The sequence below is a fragment of the Acanthochromis polyacanthus genome, chromosome 24 (assembly GCF_021347895.1).
Source record: "Acanthochromis polyacanthus isolate Apoly-LR-REF ecotype Palm Island chromosome 24, KAUST_Apoly_ChrSc, whole genome shotgun sequence".
In the NCBI taxonomy this organism is placed as follows: Eukaryota; Metazoa; Chordata; class Actinopteri; family Pomacentridae; genus Acanthochromis; species Acanthochromis polyacanthus.
Window position 1 is genome coordinate 638,232 of NC_067136.1, and position 21,702 is coordinate 659,933.

The following is a 21,702-nucleotide window of genomic DNA, read 5'->3' on the forward strand; positions in this document are numbered from 1 at the left end:
CATGTGACTGTAGGCTTCACCTCCCCGTTATCATGATGTTCTATGTATTGTTTAATTTCTTCTTTTATTTCACTGTTCAAGATACCAACATTTAACCTCCATAAGGTCTGTTTCTTCCTGCTGGATAGATTAATTTTCATATATAAAGCGTTATGATCTGACACGTCCACACATCCAGTTTTGCATTCGTCCACTTTATGGCCATCTGATTAGTTTACAAAGAAATAGTCGATTCATGAATCTACTTTATGACTAGCAGAATAGTGAGTATACTCTTTTTTTAAAGGGATTAAAAGTTGGCCACACATCGATCAATCCTACTTCCTCCACTGATAATTTTACAAATCTAGACAAGGACGTTTTATTTTTATGAACGCTTGTTGTGTCCAATTTATGATTTAAAGTCATATTAAAGTCCCCTCCAGAAGAAGCTGCTTTTTACCAAGATTTTTATTCACAACAGAAGCTGCAGATGTTCAGACGGGAAAGTTTTAGACTTTAGAGCATCTGGAGAGCTGTGTGAGGCGTTCAGGAACAATAGTAAATTATACTGTCTCCCCAAATGTGAGGCATTTTTGAATTTTAGGAAACAGGAGCATCCACTGCATGTGACGCATTTAGGGAACATCTGTAAAGTGTGGCACCTAATTGCGTGTGACGCGTTTAGGGAACATGGGGAAACTGTAATGTTTTCAGGTGTGTGAGGCATTTAGGGAACATAGTAAAACTATGGTCTGTCGATGAATGCGAGACATTTAGGAACTATATGTAAATAGTAGAGTCTGCCATGCGTGTGAGGCATTTAGTGAACATCTGTAAAGTGTAGCATCTATCAAGCTGTGTGGGGCATTCACGGAACATTAGCAAAATGTATAATTTGCCCATCATGTGAAGTGTTCAGGGAACACAGCTAAACTTTGCCTGTAGACGAATGTGAGACGTTTAGAGACCATCTGTAAACTTTGGATACCCTGCATGCGAGTCGTTTAAGGAACATTAATAATTTGTAGGGTCTCCCAATGAATGTGATGCCTTTAGGGAACAGTAGTAAATTGTAGAACCTACTGATGGACGAGATGTTTAGGAAACATCAGTAAACTGTAGCATCTTGTGCCCATGATGTGCTTCAGGGAACATGTGGAAACGGTAACGTTTTCCAGACATGTGAGGCGTTTAGGGAACAGTAAATCTTCAACAGTGGTAAAAATTATCATCTGCACGAGGCATTTAGGGGACATCGGTAAACTGCAATGTCTACTGATGCATTTGAGATGTTTAAGGAACATCTGTAAATTGCAGCATCTACCGAGCTGTGTGAGGCATTCAGGGAACATAAGTGAAATGTAAAATTTGCTGCATCGTGTGGTGTTCAAGGAACATCGCTAAACTATGGTCTGTTGATGAATGCGAGATGTTTAGGGCCCATCTGTAAATACCAGCATCTGCCATGCATGTGAGGTGTTTAGGGAACATCAGTAAATTCTAGCATCTAATGCATGAGGCATTCAAGAACATTTGTAAAATGCATAATTCACTGCATCACATGATACATTTAGGGAACAACTAAATTTTATCGTATTTGATAAATGTGAGACGTTTAGGGGCCATCAGTTAACTGTGGAAAGCCTGCACAGGAGGCATTTAAGGAACATTGGTAAATTGAAGCATCTTCCGATGAACGCGACACCTTTAAGGAACATCGGTAAAGTGTAGGACCTAATGCATGTGAGTTGCTTAGCGAACTTAGCTGTGGTCTGCTGATGAACGCGAGACATTTAGAAACCATCTGTAAATAGCACCATCTGCCATGCATGTGATGCCTTTAGGAAACATCGGTAAATTGTCGCGCCTACTGATGCATTTGAGATGTTTAGGGAACATCTGTAAAGTGTGGCATCTACTGAGCCATGTGAGGCATTTAGGGAACATTTGTAAATTGTAGTTGCTCTGGAGGCAGGTGAGGTGTTCAGGGAACATCAGTAAGCTCGAGGCATTCAGGGACCACAGTAAAACAGGAGTCTGGGTTTGATTCTTACTGACAGTTTATTGCCATCATGTTGTCTGCAGGTAGAGCCTGAGATTGGTTCCTGATACAACAAAAACAACAACAACAAAAACAAAAACAACCCGACAGACAGAAAAGCAACTGAGGAGCTCTGGGCCAATAGGAAGATGGCTACACCGTGATGTCATCATGTTCACGTCTGCCGAGCCTGGAGGCGACGTCGTGTCGTGACGTCACAGATTCTGAGGTTGCGATTGGAGCAGAGGTGCGAGGGAGTGGGCGGGGCCAGCGGGAAAACTGCAGGTTGCTGAGGCAACGACCCCCCCAGGCCCCTCCTCCTCCACAAGCCTCCAAACGAAAGAAATAAAAACTAAAAACGATTAGAAGAAAAAACAACAAAATCAGCTTCATGAAGGAAAACAAGAGTCAAAAGTAACACAAACACACACATAACAACACATTAACACACAGACACACACACCTCCTCCAGAAGAACCAAACATTAACGACTTCATAATAATTGTATTAATAGTAGTGATGATGACGTGATGACATCATAAAGCAAACATGTAGGCGGGGTTAAAATACTCAGAGACAGGAAGCCAATGAATACATGAGAAAGTAAAACAAACAGCCAATCAGAGGCCTTCCAAGCTGGAAATAAAAAAAGAAAAAGATAAAAACCATAAACGAAGAGGGAACTCCATTTCCCATCAAGCCCGGTGGTGGCAGCAGGTTTCAGGATTGTCCTGTGATTGGTCGATTCCGGAGACAGCAGAGCGAACTAAAACTCGGCTGACGTCATGGTTCTCGGGCCAATCACCTCTTGTGTTTTTGATATTGTCGTGGTGACTCGTGTTGAGCTCTCCCTTCAAAATAAAAGTCTTAAAGTCACGGAGCCCGCAGACGCTCCATTCGTCATCTCCCACAATGCCTTGCTCTGAGTGGGCGGGGTTCAGACGACAGTGAATGCATCGTCACTCAGGGCAGGCTGACGCTGCATTCAGGGTGCCGCAGGAAGCCGAGAATCTGTGGAGAACATCTGGAAAACGGCGTCCAGAATCCCCGTCTTCCTGCGGCGCCCTGAAGGCAGCGTGGCGTAAAGTAGTGTCAGATCCTCACAGCAGGAAGTCGACATCAAACGTGTCGTAGTGTCTCGTTCTACTTCAAAGCTTATTTCAGGCGTCTCTTCTCTCACTACATTTCCCAGAAGTCCTTCCTAAACCACAACCTGTCACCATCCTCACACAAACAAGTCACTTCCCACATTTCCCACGATTGCCAGAGACAGTGAACTCACCGCCATTACGTTTCTTCAAAAATAAAAGCATCAAATATACACACAGCTCTTTAAAAACTGAAACGTCACAATCACCTCCTTTTCTTCTTCAGCTAATATCTCTGTGTTCCTGTAGGGGGCGCCACAGAGACGCTCTTTGGTTTGATGCAGCATTCAAGTCACACGGGACAGTCGATAGATAAATCGCTAAACTTCCGGCACGACGTTTGTTGCAGGATACAAGATAAAAACCATGTTTCACGTCAGCGTTAGCAGGTTTGTTTCTATCATCCTCCACAGTTTTGGTTTCAACCATCTCACATCTGTGTTGTTGTTTGTGGTGAACGCAAGAATAAAACAAAAACCATTATCTTCTGAGTATCACATCCACTAAACATGTCAATGTACAAACTGGGTTTCCCATGCAACATGAACGCCGCCTTGGCTAAGCTAACACTTCCACTTGTGCTAAACTAGTTGCCTCCTTTGCTCCCTGCTCAAGCTAATTGACTAGCCTGAAGCTAAAGTAGCATCCAGAACACTAACCAACTAGCCTGAACTTAACGTAGCATCCAGAATGCTAACCGACTAGCCTCAAGCTAACTTAGCATCCAGAACACTAACCGACTAGCCTGAAGCTAATGTAGCATCCAGAATGGTAACTGACTAGCCTGAAGCTAACGTAGCATCCAGAATGCTAACTGACTAGCCTGAAGTTAACGTAGCATCCAGCCACTGGAACGCTAACCGACATGCTTTACCCTTCATGCTAACAGAAGCTAATGCTCACAAAAAAGAGAGACCGATCTGACACCAGAATATCAACGAGAAGCTAAAATGTGCTAATAAATCCCGTTCGACAGCCTCAGACAAACGACGCAAAATTAAAAATATAAATTTCCTAAAACAGTGTCGCTATGGCAACAGCTAACTCGTGCTAAAAGCTAGGAGCAACCTACACAAAACACACACAGCAGGACAGAAGGATGTGTGTGACAGTAATGTAAAAGTGCTGAAACACACACACACACACACACACACACACACACACACACACACACACACACACACACACACACACACACACACACACACACACACACACACACACACACACACACACGCTCTCGTCGCTACAGCATCAGGATCGTCCTGTGTCCCCGCGGCCAATCAGACGCCTCCATGCATCAGATGGGCGTGTCCTTGTTCTGTTTGAGGTCCGGTGCGCTGAACTGCCGTCTCATTCTCGGTGGCGTGAAGCCCCACCCACCCGGCGGCGGCCCCGCCCCCAGCAGCATGTCAGCAGGAAGGGGTGGGGCCCCAGAGCGCGGCAGGCTGTGGTAGTTGGGATGAGGTCCTGGCTGGAATGGTGCATTGTGGGGGTTGTAGTAGGGGTGGTGGTGGTACTGATGGTGCTGGCGTTGATTATAATGGAAACCTCCGTCTCTGTCCCTACCCCTCCTCCTCCTCCTCCTCCTCCTCCTCCTCCCCTCCCTCCTCTTTCCCCCCCTGGCCCGGGCGACGCCCCCCTCCTCTGTCTGGGTCGCCCCTGGTGACCGTTGTTGCCCCCGCTGCCATGCTGCTGGTCGTTGTCATAGCTACCGTGAGCAGTGTTGTCCAGGGAGTTGCGGCGGTAGCGGCGCTGGTGGTTGTGGTTGTTGCCCTGGTGATGGTAGCCGAAGCCGCCCTGGTTGCCCTGGTTACGCTGCTGCCAGGTGCGGTGGGGACTGGGGGTGCGCATGCGAGGGGGTGGGGCTGGGAAGGGGAGGGGCAGGAGGGCGGGACCCTGTGGGGGAGGCGTGGAAGGGAAGGGCTCTCCCTCCCCCACGTCCTCCCTCGGCTCACCGTCGCCCCCCTCCCCCAGACCTAGGGCCTGCAGCGCGGCGCTGGCTGGTCCCCATGACAACCGGTGGGCGGGGTTACTCTTGAAGGGGAACTTGAGCTTGCACTCCTGGGGGGGATGAAGCGTCCAGTACCGGGGAGGTGGACCGGGACAACGGGGGAGTTCTGACCTGCAGGAGGTGGGACCAGAACCAGAACTTTAGAACCTTCGTTGGCTTAAAACTGCCTTCGTTAGCTTTGAACAGCCTTCGTTAGCTTTAAAAACAGCCTTCCTTAGCTTTAAACTGCTGTTAGCTTTTAAAACAGCCTTCGTTAGCTTTAAACTGTTGTTGTTAGCTTTAATAACAGTCTTTGTTAGCTTGAAACTGCTGTTAGTTTTAAACAGTGTACATTTACTCAGAAGAAGGTTATTTACAGCTAACCGCTGGTGCCATTGGCCAGTTCTCACCTTGGTTCTGGTTCTGGTTCTGTCCTCGGAGCTTCTTGGTGATGTTCTGCTGCTGCAGGTTCAGGATGCGTTGCTGTTCCTGCTTTAGCCAGCGGAGGCGCCCTCTCCTGAACGCCGGGTCCTCGTCCATCAGCCGCTGGACTCGGGTCTCCGGCTGGCCGTCATTGGCTCCACCCCCTTCCGTCTGGGGACACCCGCCTCCTTCGCCATTCACATCGTCGTCCTGGAGAAGAGAGGGGGTCAAAGAGGAGTTACTGGGATGACGGAGATCAGCTGACGGAGCGTGAGGTGAGGAGAGGACATACCTGGACGGGTATGATGCTCTCCATCTTGATCATCCGGTCCCTTAGAGCTTTGATCTCCTCGTCCTTCATGTTGTTCTGCAGCTTCACCTCCTGTAGACACAGCTCATGTTAGCATGCTAATACAATGAGGACAATACAACAACTTTATTAATCCCCGAAAGGAAATTCAATTCAAAATAAGGCTAATGATAGCATGCTAAGACGAACCAACAGTTTAAATTCCAAATCTCATTTTTAAATCTCATTTAACTTTTAATTTTGTGTCTTGATTGCGTAATTTTGTGTCTCGTTTTTGTCATTTTGTGTCTCCTTTGAGTAATTTTGTGTCTCTTCGGCATAATTTTGTCTCGTCTGCGTAATTTTGTCTAATTACTGTCATTTTGTGTCTCGTTTTTCTAATTCAATCTTGTCGCATAGCTTCCTAGCTGTGTGGTGTTTGTGTAGCCTCCTAGCTGCTAGCTGTGTGGTGTTTGTGTAGCCTCCTAGCTGCTAGCTGTGTGGTGTTAGCGGATGAACTCACCTCCAGGATGTCGGTCAGCTTGTCGATGTGAGCCTTCAGGTCGTACACCTTTCCTTTCTCCCCTGCCTCCCCCGTCTCTCCTCCCCCACCACCTCCTCCACCTCCTCCGTCCTCGGCCGGGGGGCTCCTCTCCTCTCCGATGCCAACCGTGTCGCACACGTCCTGGGCCACGGCCCTCCAGCTGTCCCTCTCGCTGCCGTCCTTCTTGGCGTACATCCGGCAGAGCTCCTTCATCTTGACGATGGACAGCGCTTCGATCTCCTGCCGGGAGTGACGGAAGTCTCCCAGAGCCACCTGAGGGGGCGCCACAGGGCAGGTCAGACTCTGAGCTTATGTTAATTTCTTACTTTATGTCCGGTTTATTTACGACAGCAGAAGGAAAATGTCAAAGTCAACTTAAACGAATAGCTAACCCTCTGAATTCTAACTAGGTTGTTTTTATCTCTCTCTTTACTCCTGTCTAATTTTTCCTCACGGTAGTTCAGTGGTTCTCAATTTTTTCTGTCAGGACCCACTTTTTAGGACAAATATCTTTCGTCCCCCGTGGGCTGGGTTTGTGTCACCCCTGGTAAATGTAATCAGAGACCAGATGGCGCGGTCATCAAGTACGCCGGTGTTCCAAATGCACATTAACGATGCGTTCTCCCGTTCTCAGGAGTCTATACTTGCATACTGGATATTGAGAAAGCTCAGGTTGTGTCATGCTGTGTAAGAAACACTGCTGTAGGTTCATTTTTCCTCACTGTGCCTGTCTCATTGCTGCAGTTTTATCTGTCTGTTGTTCAGTTTTGTCTCTTCGTAGTCGTTTTAGAAGCTGTTCCACCAGTATCTACTCGATTCCACTGTTTAGGTGTTTTCCATTATTGTTGAGTACCACCTCATTGTGGGTGGAGTTGTGGCAGAATGGCGGCCCGACCATGCAGTTAGCATTGATGGCTATCTAGCTAGCTTATTGTCTGCATACAGGAGACAACAACGTTACTTTCAAAATACACTTGTTTGTTTAAAGTGAGTTTACCACCAGTGGGATAAATAATGTAAAAGTTTCTTAAAGTCATGAAACACCCACTGGTTTTTGTGAATGAGTCACTCTCGTGTGTCATCACTCCCTGTCCAATCAGTTTCCTTTACTCTGTAGACGTCACATTATCGGCTCCACTCAGCTCGCTTGGAAAATAGTACCTGATACCAGGTACTACACCCTGATGGAAAACCTCACAAACAGAGTTGAGCCAAGTAGGCGCTGGTGGAAAAGTACCATGTGTGTCTTGTTCTTGTTGTTTTCCATCTCGCTTATGTCAATTTTTTGGCCTTTCTGGGACAGTTTTTAAACTTTCCCTTGTTCTGTTTTTGATTTCGACTGTTTTGTTTTTGACGTTTTGTGTCAGATTTGCTAGTTTCCTCTCTACTCTGCTCATTATCTGTAGAAAGATGTTCCATCAGGCTGGATGTATCTCCAACAACCTGCTCCTCTGTTCTCTGGCTCTGCTGCATTTACTTATTCATCCATTAGCTTTGGTTTTCCTCTCACTGCCTGCAGTTCAACCTGTTTTGGTTTTTTTGTACAGAATCTGGTTAGAACCATTTATTTATGGCTAATAGAGATTTTTTTTAATGAATTTTCATGGTTTTAAGCTTAGATTTGTTTGAGTTTCTCAACAGAACAGGAAGTCACTGATGATACATTCAAGGACCGTTGGATTCTTAATGTTTCCATTGTTTCTGGCTGATTTTTTTCTGAAGAAAATATCTTATTTATTACAGGTTTTGGGGTTCAGAGGGTTAAAACCAGACAGATAAAGGGGGACGTTGTGTAAATGCGAGACCTCGTAGCAGATCTCCTTGACGGCCTGCATCCGGAGATCGTCCATGGTGACCCGTTTGGGGTCTTTGCTGATCCTCCTCCTCTGGGGGATCTGGTAGACTCGGAGAGGTTCCCTCCTCTTCCCGCTGCTGGGTAGACCACATCGCTTCACTATGGTCTGCACCTGGAACACAACACACAGAGACAGAGCTCATAGAACAGTTTAATCATGGACCATCAGTCCATCCAAGGACAGACGGACAGACAGGAGTCCAGGTGTACCTTGTTTGCAGGTAGTTTCTCTCTCAGGGAGGAGATCAGCCTCCAGCTCTCTTCACATGATCTCTTGTCGGAGTCGTCGCCGCTGTCGCTGTCTGCATACTGAAGATAGTCAGAGTTAGAGGTTCTATAGAGTCTAGTTCTAGGTCCTGTCTGCATACTGAAATGTGGATCTACCTCTATGGAATTCAAGGACCTGGAATGTTCTAAGTGAGACTAAACTTAAAGACTGGAAGCAGGAAAGGAGAACGTCCCCTGGAGAAAGTTCTAGAGTAGACCTACCGACAAATGTAGAAAGTTCTAGAGTAGACCTACCGACAAATGTAGAAAGTTCTAGAGTAGATCTGACAACAGCTGTAGAAAGTTCTAGAGTAGACCTACCGACAACTGGAGAAAGTTCTAGAGCAGCCCTACCGACAACTGGAGAAAGTTCTAGAGTAGACCTACCGACAACTGGAGAAAGTTCTAGAGTAGACCTACCGACAACTGGAGAAAGTTCTAGAGTAGCTCTACCGACAACTGGAGAAAGTTCTAGAGTAGACCTACCAACAACTGGAGAAAGTTCTAGAGTAGACCTACCGACAACTGGAGAAAATTCTAGAGTAGACCTACCGACAACTGGAGAAAGTTCTAGAGTAGACCTACCGACAACTGGAGAAAGTTCTAGAGTAGACTTACCAACAACTGGAGAAAGTTCTAGAGTAGACCTTCCGACAACTGGAGAAAGTTCTAGAGTAGACCTACCGGCAACTGGAGAAAGTTCTAGAATAGACCTACCGGCAACTGGAGAAAGTTCTAGAATAGACCTACCGGCAATTAGCGAAAGTTCTAGAGTAGCTGGGGTATTCAATTAAACGTCACTGACATCCAGCTATTAAAATTTCCTCCAAGTAAAAGGTCCAAACCAAAGTCCAGTTTGTGTCTTATAGCTCTTTTTTCTTAAATTAAAGAGGTCCCAGCCTAAAAAAACGAAGGTCTGCACTTTAAGTGTAAAAGGTCAACATCTTCAGAAGACAATAAATAAAAAGTGTCTCGTTTAGGTAAAAAATGCAAACAGAGCTTTAAACACCACCTTTTTCTTCTTCTACTGCTTCATTCTTTTCTTAATGAGAGAAATGTGCATGTGACTGCTCTACCAGCATTTTCTGTCTTGGTTGGAATGGAGTCAGTACCATTCCCATGCAGATATGTAGGTCTTCATTGGTGAGACTACTTTTGTGAAAAATCTGGCACACACTGAAAGCTGGGCATTATCAGTAACATCTGTAGACTCATCAATGGCCAAAGACAGAACCATCACTCAGTCCGGATCTGGACGGAGGTCCGCCATCTGGTGATGCCTGCTCTAGCATTCTGAACAGGGGACGTTCTCCTCTATAGACTCCAAGGAACTGGAACTGGAAATATTTACAGTATGAAGGTAGAACTCTGGAGATGAAGAGCCAGATGTTCTGAGGAGGTTCTGAGGGGAACTTTGTCCAGATTTGCTTGGTTTTATATGAACATGCTGATTTATTCGTACCAGTCGGTGTTGCTCCAGCAGCAGGTCGGCCTCCTCCTTCTCTTTACGGTACTGAGTCTCCATATCCTGTAATCTGCAGCAACAACACACATACATCAAGTAAATAAGAGTCTGTTTCATCAAGAAATATATTATTTTTGAGATTTCAAATACGGCAAAACCCAGGTGAAAGAACCAACTACCATTAAATAATACACAGAGTTGTACTGTTTTTCTTCCCCCAGTCAACATGTAAATACGTATTTTTTTCCCACCTCTTCTCCATCTCCAGCTTGATGTCGATGCCTTGTTTCTCCAGCAGCTCCCTCTGGGCGTAGTTCCAGTCCTCTGGCTCCCCCTGCTGGTCGGCCGTGACGCTGCGCTCCCTCTCCAGCCTGGCCTGCTCCGGGTGGTTGAACCGGAACACGTGGTTCTTCCCCATCACTATGCGGTTACCTGGCAACGGACAGGAAGCCGAAATGAACACAAGTAAACGCCAACGGACACAAAACAAATCACAACAACACACAAAGTAACTCAAACACAAAGACTAATAAAACAGAGAAAGACACAAAAGAATAAAAAGACACAAAATATCATCAAAGAAACCCAAAAATGGTGAGAAAGAGATCACAACTGACAGAAAACTACTGAAAAGACCCCCAAAAAGACCAAAAACAGACAAACGCAAGTAAAAAAAGATACAAAATGATGAGAAAGACCTTAAAACTGACTAAACAAAGATGCAAAAATGCCACAAACAGATGCAGAACAAAGAAAAACACCAGAATAAAATGTAGATTATTCACAAAGACGCAAAACGATTGCAAAGAGAAATCAAATAATTGTAGAGACATGGCATAACCAGAGACACACAAAATGATGAAAAAGATATTAAAATTGGTGAAAAAGATAGAAAAAAATAAACACAAACAGATGCAAAACAAAAGAAAAGACACGCAAAACTAATCAAAACAAACATCAACAGACATGAAACATTGCCAACAAGAGAGAGGAACAACCCAGAGAGACTCCCAACTGACCCTGATTTAATGGTTCTTTAGTCCTGAATATAATAATCAGTTAACGAACCTTGTTTCAGAACCACGGCTTCACTGATCTGCTTCCCGTTGACGTAGGTTTCTGCTCCGACCAGCGGCTCCAGAGTGACGACCACTGCAGAGAGACGAGCGGCAAACAACTTCAACATCTGGACCAAACACCTGAAGGACACCAAACATATGGAGGCCTCATCTGGAGATCAGGACCTGCTGGAGCGTCTGACAACGTCTAAGGAGTTCTGGACACATTTGTAGAGTCTCTGGACACATTTAAAGTCATTCTGGACAGTTGAGTCAATTTAGAGACCTCCTGAGACATTTCAGACAAGTCTCTAGTTATTTTGGACAGGTTGTAATGTATTTTCATACATTTTGAGTCATTTTGGACAAGTTTAAAATGATTTTTGGACCATTTTGTATTATTTTGGACAAGTTTCAAGTCTTTTGGACAGGGTGTTTTGGAGTTGAGTTAGGGACCTTTTGAGGCATGTCAGACAAGTTTTGGTTTTGTGACATTTAGGACAAGTTTCAAGCTTTAAATTATTTTGCACAAATTTATAATAATTCTGGACAAGTTTGAATCATTTTGGACAAGTTTTAGTCATTTTAGAGGTTTAAAGTTACGGGAATGTAACTTCTTCCCATAGTTATGGGAAGTTTGAGACAAGTTGGACAAAGTTTAGGACACATTTTGACTCGTGAACGTCGTTTTAGCCATTTTGGACTCATTTTGAGTCATTGTGGACACATTTTTTTTTAGATGTTTTGAACAAGTTTCAAGTAATTTGTGACACATTTTAAAAAAATCTGGACATGCTTCTCGACTATTTTTAGTCACTTTGGACAAGTTGGTGTTGTGTCCAAATGTTGAGAGCTTAGCACAAGTTTGAAGTTGCTTTGAGTTATTATTGGTAATTTTGGACACATTCAGACTCATTTTGGCTCCGTCATATAGACTTTAATTGGAGTCATTTTGGTCCAACTTGGCGTCATTGGAGTCCCTTTGGACAGGTTCAGAGTCCCTTTGGACAGGTTCGGAGTCCCTTTGGACAGGATTGGAGTCCCTTTGGACAGGTTCGGAGTCCCTTTGGACAGGTTCGGAGTCCCTTTGGACAGGTTTGGAGTCCTTTTGGACAGGTTCGGAGTCCTTTTGGACAGGTTTGGAGTCCTTTTGGACAGGTTTGGAGTCCCTTTGGACAGGATTGGAGTCCTTTTGGACAGGTTCGGAGTCCTTTTGGACAGGTTCGGAGTCCCTTTGGACAGGTTCGGAGTCCCTTTGGACAGGTTCGGAGTCCCTTTGGACAGGTTCGGAGTCCCTTTGGACAGGTTTGGAGTCCCTTTGGACAGGTTTGGAGTCCTTTTGGACAGGTTCGGAGTCCCTTTGGACAGGTTTGGAGTCCTTTTGGACAGGTTTGTGGTGACCAAGGTCTTGATTTGTGGTGAGATGAGGCCTCCAGGCTGCCTGGTCTGACGTGGACAACCACACACGATGGGTGAATTTACAGTCAGACACACAGTAGAGAGGATGTTGGGGCGGGGCGAGGGGCACAGGAAACATGAATGAGCGGGTGACGTCACCATGGCAACTAGTAGCAGTGACTGTTGAACGATACCTGACAGATTTCCTGGCAGCTTTTACAGAGAGAAGAAGAAGAAAGAGTCACTCACTGGACACACCCACACAAAGCAGCTGTTTGAACATCTGTTTAACCCTCCGAACCCCAAAACAATAATATCACTGAAACAAGACAACTTTTATCAGACTGAAACTGTAAAATGTGCTGAAAAATAACAAAATATCAGCTTAAATTTGGGATGGTTAAGAAATGAGTTCTGGAAAATTTCAAGACATTTTGGACCAATTTAGAGTCACTGGAGACGTTGTTTCAAGAGATTTTAGGCAATTTTATGGACTTTCTGAACAATTTGCAGTCATTTTGGAGACATTTAGAGTCAATTTCCACGAGTTTCAGCTCAGTTGGGACAAGATTTTCAGCCATTTTGGGTAAATTCTGAGAAATTCTTGACAGTTTCAAGTCATTTTGAACCAAGTTAGAGTCACTGCAGTCACTGTTTAAAGACGTTTTAGGCCAATTTGAACAAAATAGTAACTTTGGACACATGAGCAATTTTGGACATGTTTCAAGTCATTCTGGACAAATGTCGAGCCAATTTGGCCGAATTTGACTTATTTTGGACACTTTCGAGCCATTTTTGACCAATTTAGAGTCATTGGAGTCGTTGTTTAAAGATATTTTAGGCAATTTTGAGGATTTCTGAATGTTTTGTAGTCATTTTGGACAAATTTAGGGTCAATTTTGACAAGTCTGAACTGAGTTGGGGCACGTTTTTGGCCATTTTGGATAAATTTTGAGTAATTTTACAGAGTTTCAAGTCATTTTAGACAAATATCGAGTCAATTTGCCCAGGCTTTGAAAAAGCTGGAGCAGGGTTTTCATAATTTTGGAAAAAAAAAAATTGGTCTTTTGTGTTGATTCTGAGTGTTTTGGATGAGTTTGAATCATCTGGACCAATTCTGAGTCACTGGAGTCATTGTTTAAAGACATTTAAGGCATATTTCAGACTTTCCAGACAAATCATAGTCATTTTAGACAGATTTAGCATCCATTTTGCCAAGTTTTAACTCACCTGAGACAAGTTTTTAGCCATTTTGGATAAATTATGAGTCATTTTGGACAGTTTCAAGACATTTTGGACCCATTTAGAGTCACTGAAGCCATTGTTTAAAAACCTTTTATGCAAATTTGTGACTTTTTAACCAAATCATAGCCATTGTGGGGATGCTTGTCTACAATTTTCAGTCACTTTGTACAAATTGGAGTCGTCGTGTAGAAATTTTGGGATGTTTTGGACAAGTTTTATGGAATTTTAGTCAAAGTTTACATCACTTTGAACACAGAGCAAGTTTGAGTCAATCTGGAGACATTCTGAGACATGGTGGGGAAATTTTAAATAATTTCAGACCGGTTTCTAGTAATTTCAGACAACTTTAAAGTCATTTCAGACAGGTTTCAGTGATTTTTGTTTTAAATATATTTTTGGTATATTTTGAGCAACGTTATGTTTTAGACAGGTTTTAGTCAATTTGGATAACTAAAATTTGTGATATTTATAACGTTTTGGACAAATATCAATACCTATGGACACATTTACTATCATTTTGGATGAACTGTAAATCATTTTGGAAAGTCTACAAGTTTTTTTTAGACATTTTGGAGAATTCTGAGTCAATCTGAACATGTTTCAGAACACGATTTTTGTCATTGTTGACGAGTTTCGTGTCATTTTGCAAGAGTTTGGAATCATTTTTGACAAATCTAGAGTCACTTAAGTTGTCATTTCAAGCCGCTTTAGGCAACTTTGAGACTTTATCATCATTTTAGACAAAAAAACCCACAAAAACCCATAAACTGCTTGGAGTTCGGAGAGTTAACGCTTCATAACTTCTGAGGAAAACATCACAGAACTGAATTTCTGCAGACCTTTATTGTGTTATTGTGTTTATTTATTAGGAGCTCAGACTCTCAGCCACTCTCACTCTGCTCAGTCCTTAAAGAACATCTGAGTTCAAAGAAGGACGAAAATCTGAAACAGACAGACGTCTCACCTTCTCCCTGATCATTGGTCTCACTGACGAACACACAGTGGATCTCCTTTATGAAGTGACCCGACAGCTTGATGTCCACGTCCTGCTGTCCAACCCTGAGACACACAGGACAGATTTTAATAACAATAATAATAATAGGAGAAGAAGAAGAAGAAGAAAAAGAAGTAGTAGAAAGAGGACATGATTTTCAATCAAACTCCTGAATGTTGGAGCTGCTCTGACCGTCTCAGGAAGAGAAGACCAGCGTCAGATGAAGGTAAACTCATGTGGACGACTCACCTGGTGAATCCCTCCTTGATGTAGTAGAGGAGACACTCGGACATCAGAGGGTCTTCATTCAGGTTGACTAGATGAGGTGTCTGCAAACACACGAGGACTTCAAATGATTCATTTCTTCATCACTGGAGGAGCTTAAACACACTTAAAAACCAGTTTTCCGTCTTTACGAGCCGTTCTGCAATGAAAACTGTGTTCCAAATGATTATGCACGAAGGATTTCAGTTAAATAAACATTTGGTTTGTGGTTTCCAATGAAACGTTTTGCTGTCTGTTTAAAAGACAGGTTTGATCATTAATTCGGCAGGTGAGTCTAATTAAAGGTAAACCACTGAAGGAGGACGTTCCACATTATCAAGCAAGTCACGGGTTTCAGATGAAAAGCATGAAACATTGCAACGCCTTGCAAAAGGTACGAAAACATTGGAAATTTCACTACCACGTAAGAGAGATCACCTGACTGTGAAAAGATACATGTGTGATCCTTCAGAGGTTTGCAGTTGTGCTTAAAGCTGTATTTTCACCACCCCTAATCAATGCTCACAAGGATGAACAGTGGGCTGAGAAATACATAAAGACCAGCCCTGTTCACTGCTGAATGCCGTGCTACACTGGATGGAGCTCTGGATGTCTGTTGGATGGCAATCATGTCCCAACAAGGCTGCGTCGTCAGCAGGGAGGTGGTAGAGTGATGTTTTAGGCCGGAATAATGGGGAGTAAGCTGGTATGAGAAACATGAGAAAATCATGGTGTGGTCACCATCACCCCCTGACTTCAACCCTACTGAGAACCTATGGAGCTTCCTTAAAGGTCTCTCCACACACTATGCGTTCTTCTAAGTCCACAGTTTTGCTATGCTGAACAACATGATTCTAATAATCTTTGGGCACAACGTGAAGTTTGCTCTGTGCAGATGCATGATGAAAACGCAGCTGAATCTCAACCTACGATGTACGTGAGTCGACGTGAACGAAGAATATAACGTCATCAGCGTGTGCCGTTCAACCATGAAAAATAAACAACCGAAGCATAAACGGAGCTCCTACAATCACAGAGAAACTAGCCAAACATGAACCCTACATTCACAGAGAAACTAGCCAAACATGAACCCTACATTCACAGAGAAACTAGCCAAACATGAACCCTACATTTACAGGGAAACTAGCCAAACATGAACCCTACAATCACAGGGAAACTAGCCAAACATGAACCCGACAATCACAGAGAAACTAGCCAAACATGAACCCTACATTCACAGGGAAACTAGCCAAACATGAACCCTACATTCACAGAGAAACTAGCCAAACATGAACTCTACAATCACAGGGAAACTAGCCAAACATGAACCCTACATTCACAGAGAAACTAGCCAAACATGAACCCTACATTCACAGAGAAACTAGCCAAACATGAACCCTACATTCACAGAGAAACTAGCCAAACATGAACCCTACATTCACAGGGAAACTAGCCAAACATGAACCCTACATTCACAGAGAAACTAGCCAAACATGGACCCTATATTCACAGAGAAACTAGCCAAACATGAACCCTACATTCACAGAGAAACTAGCCAAACATGAACCCTACATTCACAGAGAAACTAGCCAAACATGAACCCTACATTCACAGAGAAACTAGCCAAACATGAACCCTACATTCACAGGGAAACTAGCCAAACATGAACCCTACATTCACAGAGAAACTAGCCAAACATGAACCCTACATTCACAGGGAAACTAGCCAAACATGAACCCTACAATCACAGGGAAACTAGCCAAACATGAACTCTACAATCACAGGGAAACTAGCCAAACATGGACCCTATATTCACAGGGAAACTAGTCAAACATGAACCCTATATTCACAGGGAAACTAGTCAAACATGAACCCTACAATCACAGGGAAACTAGCCAAACATGAGCCCTACAATCACAGAGAAACTAGCCAAACATGAACCCTATATTCACAGGGAAACTAGTCAAACATGAACCCCACAATCACAGGGAAACTAGCCAAACATGAACCCTACAATCACAGGAAAACTAGCCACACATGAACCCTACAATCACAGGGAAACTAGCCACACATGAACCCTACAATCACAGGGAAACTAGCCAAACATAAACTGTACAATCAGAGAGAAACTAGCCAAACATGAACCCTACAATCACAGGGAAACTAGCCAAACATAAACTGTACAATCAGAGAGAAACTAGCCAAACATGAACCCTACAATCACAGGGAAACTAGCCAAACATGAACGGATTTAATTTTCATTTATGTAATAATATAAACTAAGTCATGTGGCCACTATTTACAGCAGTGTCTGTGTGTTTAGTAGCCGCTAATGCTAGGTTGCTAACCAGGGAGCTGCTATATCCTTCCACGCTTCATCCTTTTCTGTCCGGTTGTGGTCCAAGCAGGAGGACATGTCCAAAAGGCTACCATGCTGTGTTTTCTGTTTAAATCCCACATACTTGTTTGGATGCATTTTGTCAAATCATCTATCTGGGTTTATTGATCAGCATGTCATTTCATACTGCATTTCTATTGGTTAGTTATTTGATGAAGGTCGCACCCTAAATTTCTGACAGTCAGAATTTTACGGCAGCTTGTCTTTGGTCACCATGACGACGGCCGTCCTTGAACCTGTATCACAGTGTGACGTAGGACCACTGATTTAGAGCCCAGACCAAAGATATCGCCATCATTCTCTCACTGTTGGTATCTTTCATCTGGGACAGCTGAAAGTCACTCATTGTGTAGAGACCTTAAGAGGAAGACCTATCAGGATGGGTGCCAGTATACCTGAAAACAGCTGCTCTGGGAGGCAATTCTGGTCAATTTGAGTCAATTTAGGACAAAAAAATAGAACTAAAAGGACTTCTATGTAAAGTCAGACAGATGGACTATTTAAGACTGTAAAGCTTGTTGTTGATGTCTATCACAAGTGGGTCGATTTTGGCAAGGAGGAGGAGAAATGATTTGTCAATGTTAGCTCCCTGAGACTGTTTTTAAATAGAAAACTCCCCCAAAAATAAGTTGAAATGAGTTTAAAATGACAAAATGCAAACGAAATCCAGGCAGAAGCTCCATATGGACTCTCAAGCTCAATGGAGGGGAGAGTTGTGAAGGTGACATCCAAGAAGGGCTCCTATGATAACGTGTAACTCGACCTGTAAAGATGTTTCTGATTGAAAGAGCATTTATCTTGAGAAAAAAAACATCTCCCAATGTAGAAAATATTACAGATTTCCATTTTCAATTCTTTATAACCTGTTGAATGCTCTGAAACTCTGTTGTGCATAATAATTTGGAACGCTGTATTTTGAGTTATTTAAAAAAAAAAAATACTGTCGTCATCATCTGAAGTTTAGTTTAATAAAATCCTGATTAAAATGTAACAGTTGAGGATAAAAAAAATTGTACCGACGGTCATTTTTAATGACAATATAGGAAATATGAAAAAAAATTCTACATATACATAATAACTTGGAACACAGCCTAAAGAACACCACAAAGTGTTTTCAGACTTTTAAAAGAGCAGAGTGTTTTCAGGATGAATTCCACACGATAGATACAGAAACAGGAAACAGGAAGTGACGACAGAGGCAGTAAACTCACCCCTTTAGGAGAGAAGACGCCCAGAGTTCCTCCGTCTTCCTTTATGGAGACGCCCATCTCAGCCAGCAGGGCCTCTCTGGGAGGAAACACACAGAAATCATCCACTAGGTGTCTCACCGCTTCATAATCACTTTTTCTGTGTTTGTAAATCTCTCTACTCATCCAACGAGTCTTTGTTGTCGTCACGAGAAGACCCAGAGATTCCTCGGCCGAGGAATCTCTGGGTCTTCTCATGATGACAACACGACGCTATAAAAACCACATTAGCTTTAACTTCCGATAACGTACAGTTTGTGATTTCAGAAGCACCTCAGGTCGGTTTGAAATCAAAGAGTTTGGGGAAACTTCAAAACTTTTATGACAAATTTAGAGTTAGTGAAGTCAATCAAAGATATTTTAGGCAATTTGGAGACTTTCTCAACAATTTGTAGTCATTTTGGACACATTTAGAGTCAACTTCCACAAATTTCAACTCACTTTGGACAACATTTTAGCCATTTTGGATGAATTTTGAGTAATTCTGGACAATTTCAAGTAATTTTGGACCAAATCAGAGTCACTGGAGTCATTGTTTCAAGATGTTTCAGGCAAATTTGAACAAAATACAGTTACCTTGGACACACTGTGAGCAATTTTGAACATGTTTCAAGTCAAGTATTAAGTTAATTTGGACAAATTTGAATAGTTTAGGACACTTTCAAGACATTTTTAACCAATTTAGATTCACTGGAGTCGTCGTTTAAAGACATGTCAGTCATATTTGAGACTTTCTAGACAAATCCTAATAATTTTGGACACAATTTTATGGACTTTCTGAACAATCTATAGTCATTCTGGATACGTTTAGAGTCAATTTCAACAAGTTTAGACTCCGTTAGGACAAGGTTTTAGACATTTTGGATAAATTATGAGTAATTCTGGACATGTTCAAGCTATTTTTGATCAATTTTGAGGTACTGGAGTCATTATTTAAAGACATTTCAGGCAATTTTGAGACTTTCTGAACAATTGGTAGTCATTTTGGACACATTTAGGGTCAATTTGCTCAAGTTTCAACTCACTTGGGACAAGTTTTCGCCATTTTGGATGAATTCTGGACAGTTTCAAGACATTTTGGACCAACTCAGAGTCACTGGAGTCGCTGTTTTAAGACATTTTAGGCAGATATGAACAAAGTATAGTCACTGTGGACAAATATTGGGTCAGTTTGGACAGGTTTGAATCATTTAAGACATTTTCATACCATTTTGGACCAATTTAGAGTCACTGGAATTGTTTAAATACATTTTAGGCAAATTTGAGACTTTCTAGGCAAATCAGTCATTTTGGACATATTTAGGGTCAAATTTAGACAGATTTCAATCATTTGGGACACTTTTGAGTCATTTTAGGCCATTTTAAGAATTTCTAGATAAATCATCATTATTTTGGACACATTTAATACAAACACAACAACCACCCATGGAAACAGAAATAAAACACCAAAGTCAGAGAGTTACCTCTCCAGACGGATAGATTCAGTCTTTCTGAGCTTCTCCTCCCACGTCTCGTTTAATTCTGCGATTATTTTCTCAGTTTCCTGCGACAGAAGAACAGAGATGGCTCGTTAGCGACAATAAAACAGTAATTCTTTATCTGAAACATGAATTTTGGACAAATATAGTGTCAATTGGAACAAGTTTTAATGAAGCTGGGGCAGAGATTTGTCATTTTGGAAAAAAACCCATTGGTCTTTCAGGGTAATTCTGAGTCTTTTGGACAAGTTTGAATTGTTTCCGACACTTCCAAGTCATTTTGAACCAATTTAGAGTCACTGGAGCTGTTGTTTGACGACATCTAAGGCAAATTTCAGACTTTCTAGACAAATCATCGTTATTTTGGACTCATTTAAAGTGTATTTTGACAAGTTCCAACTCACTAGGGACAAGTTTTTAACCATTCTAGATATATTCTGAGTAATTTTGGTCAGTTTCAAGTCAATTTGGACCAATTTAGAATCACTGGAGTCATTGTTTAAAGGTATTTCTGGCCAATCTGAACCTGAGCAGACAAATTATAGTAATTCTGGACAGATTAAGAGTAAATTTTGACACGTTTCAACTTAGCTGGGAAAAGGTTTTAGCCATTTTGGATAAATTCTGAGTAATTTTGGACAGTTTCAAGTCATTGTGGACCAATATCGAGTCACTGTCATCATTGTTTAAAAACAAAGGAAAAAGAACAAAGGAAAGTCACTTTACACACTATAAGCAATTTTGGATGCGTTTCAAGTCATTTTGGACAAATATAGAGTCAATTTGGACAGGCTTTAAATCAGCTAAGGCACATCTGAGCCACTTCTGACAAGTTTTGAGATGTTTTGTGTCTCAAATCATTTTTGAATCAATTTGAAGACCTTTAAAAGCATGTTGGACAGGCTTCAGGTTATTTTGGTGAAGTTTTAACACATCTTGGGCAGATTTCTAGTAATTCCAGACAACTTTAGAGTAATTTCAGAAAGGATTCAGTGATTAATTAATTGAGCTCAAAGTGTTGGAGCTAATTCAAGACCGTTTCCAGTCTGTATTTGTTCAATTTTCTCTTAAACTGACCTCATTTTTTCTCTGTTAGCATCTCCTGTTTGTAATGTGATCATGAACACACAGATAAATATCACAGATCGCAGTGGAACTGAAGAAAACCTAAAAAAAGACTGATTCTTGTTCTGAGAGTTATGACTCTCAGAAAATGCGACTCTCATCCTACCATCAGTCTCTCAGCTGCTTCCTCTTTGCTGATGGTCTCCGTGGCGACCGCCTCTTCCCCCTCCTCCCCGTCCTCGATCAGGTGATTGGGGTCGGCAGGTACGACATCACCTGCAGACGAAGGTTCAGCACCTGGACAAGGAGAAGAACGTTCTAATGACTTTAAAGTTTAAAATACGCATCCTTTTATAGATTAGTTTTACTTGTATTTAGTTCACTATTGAACACACCTGGAGGGGCGGAGCCATTATTAGACACAATCCCATTGGCTGTGAGGGCCAGCTGCAGGGGGGAGGGGGACACACCTGGAACAGCCGCCAGACCGTTGTTGTTGACTTCAGGAGATACAGGAGGAGGAAGAGGAAAAGGAGAAGAAGGAGAAG

At 42.6% G+C, this 21,702-nt stretch overlaps 1 protein-coding gene across 1 annotated transcript in view; it reads right to left on the minus strand.

The window, feature by feature from the left end:
* Positions 1–2,024: 2,024 nt before the first annotated feature.
* Positions 2,025–21,702, minus strand: part of LOC127532599 (kinesin-like protein KIF1C) — a 44,288-nt gene continuing 24,610 nt past the window's right edge. The window contains 17 exon segments of the mRNA XM_051944560.1: positions 2,025–4,744; positions 4,747–5,246; positions 5,249–5,296; positions 5,575–5,797; positions 5,880–5,969; positions 6,400–6,693; positions 8,226–8,387; positions 8,486–8,584; positions 10,005–10,077; positions 10,259–10,439; positions 11,076–11,159; positions 14,673–14,767; positions 14,952–15,031; positions 18,576–18,651; positions 20,075–20,154; positions 21,321–21,451; positions 21,550–21,654. Of these exon segments, the coding sequence (XP_051800520.1) occupies positions 4,472–4,744; positions 4,747–5,246; positions 5,249–5,296; positions 5,575–5,797; positions 5,880–5,969; positions 6,400–6,693; positions 8,226–8,387; positions 8,486–8,584; positions 10,005–10,077; positions 10,259–10,439; positions 11,076–11,159; positions 14,673–14,767; positions 14,952–15,031; positions 18,576–18,651; positions 20,075–20,154; positions 21,321–21,451; positions 21,550–21,654 (2,594 nt within the window). The 3' untranslated portion in view covers positions 2,025–4,471.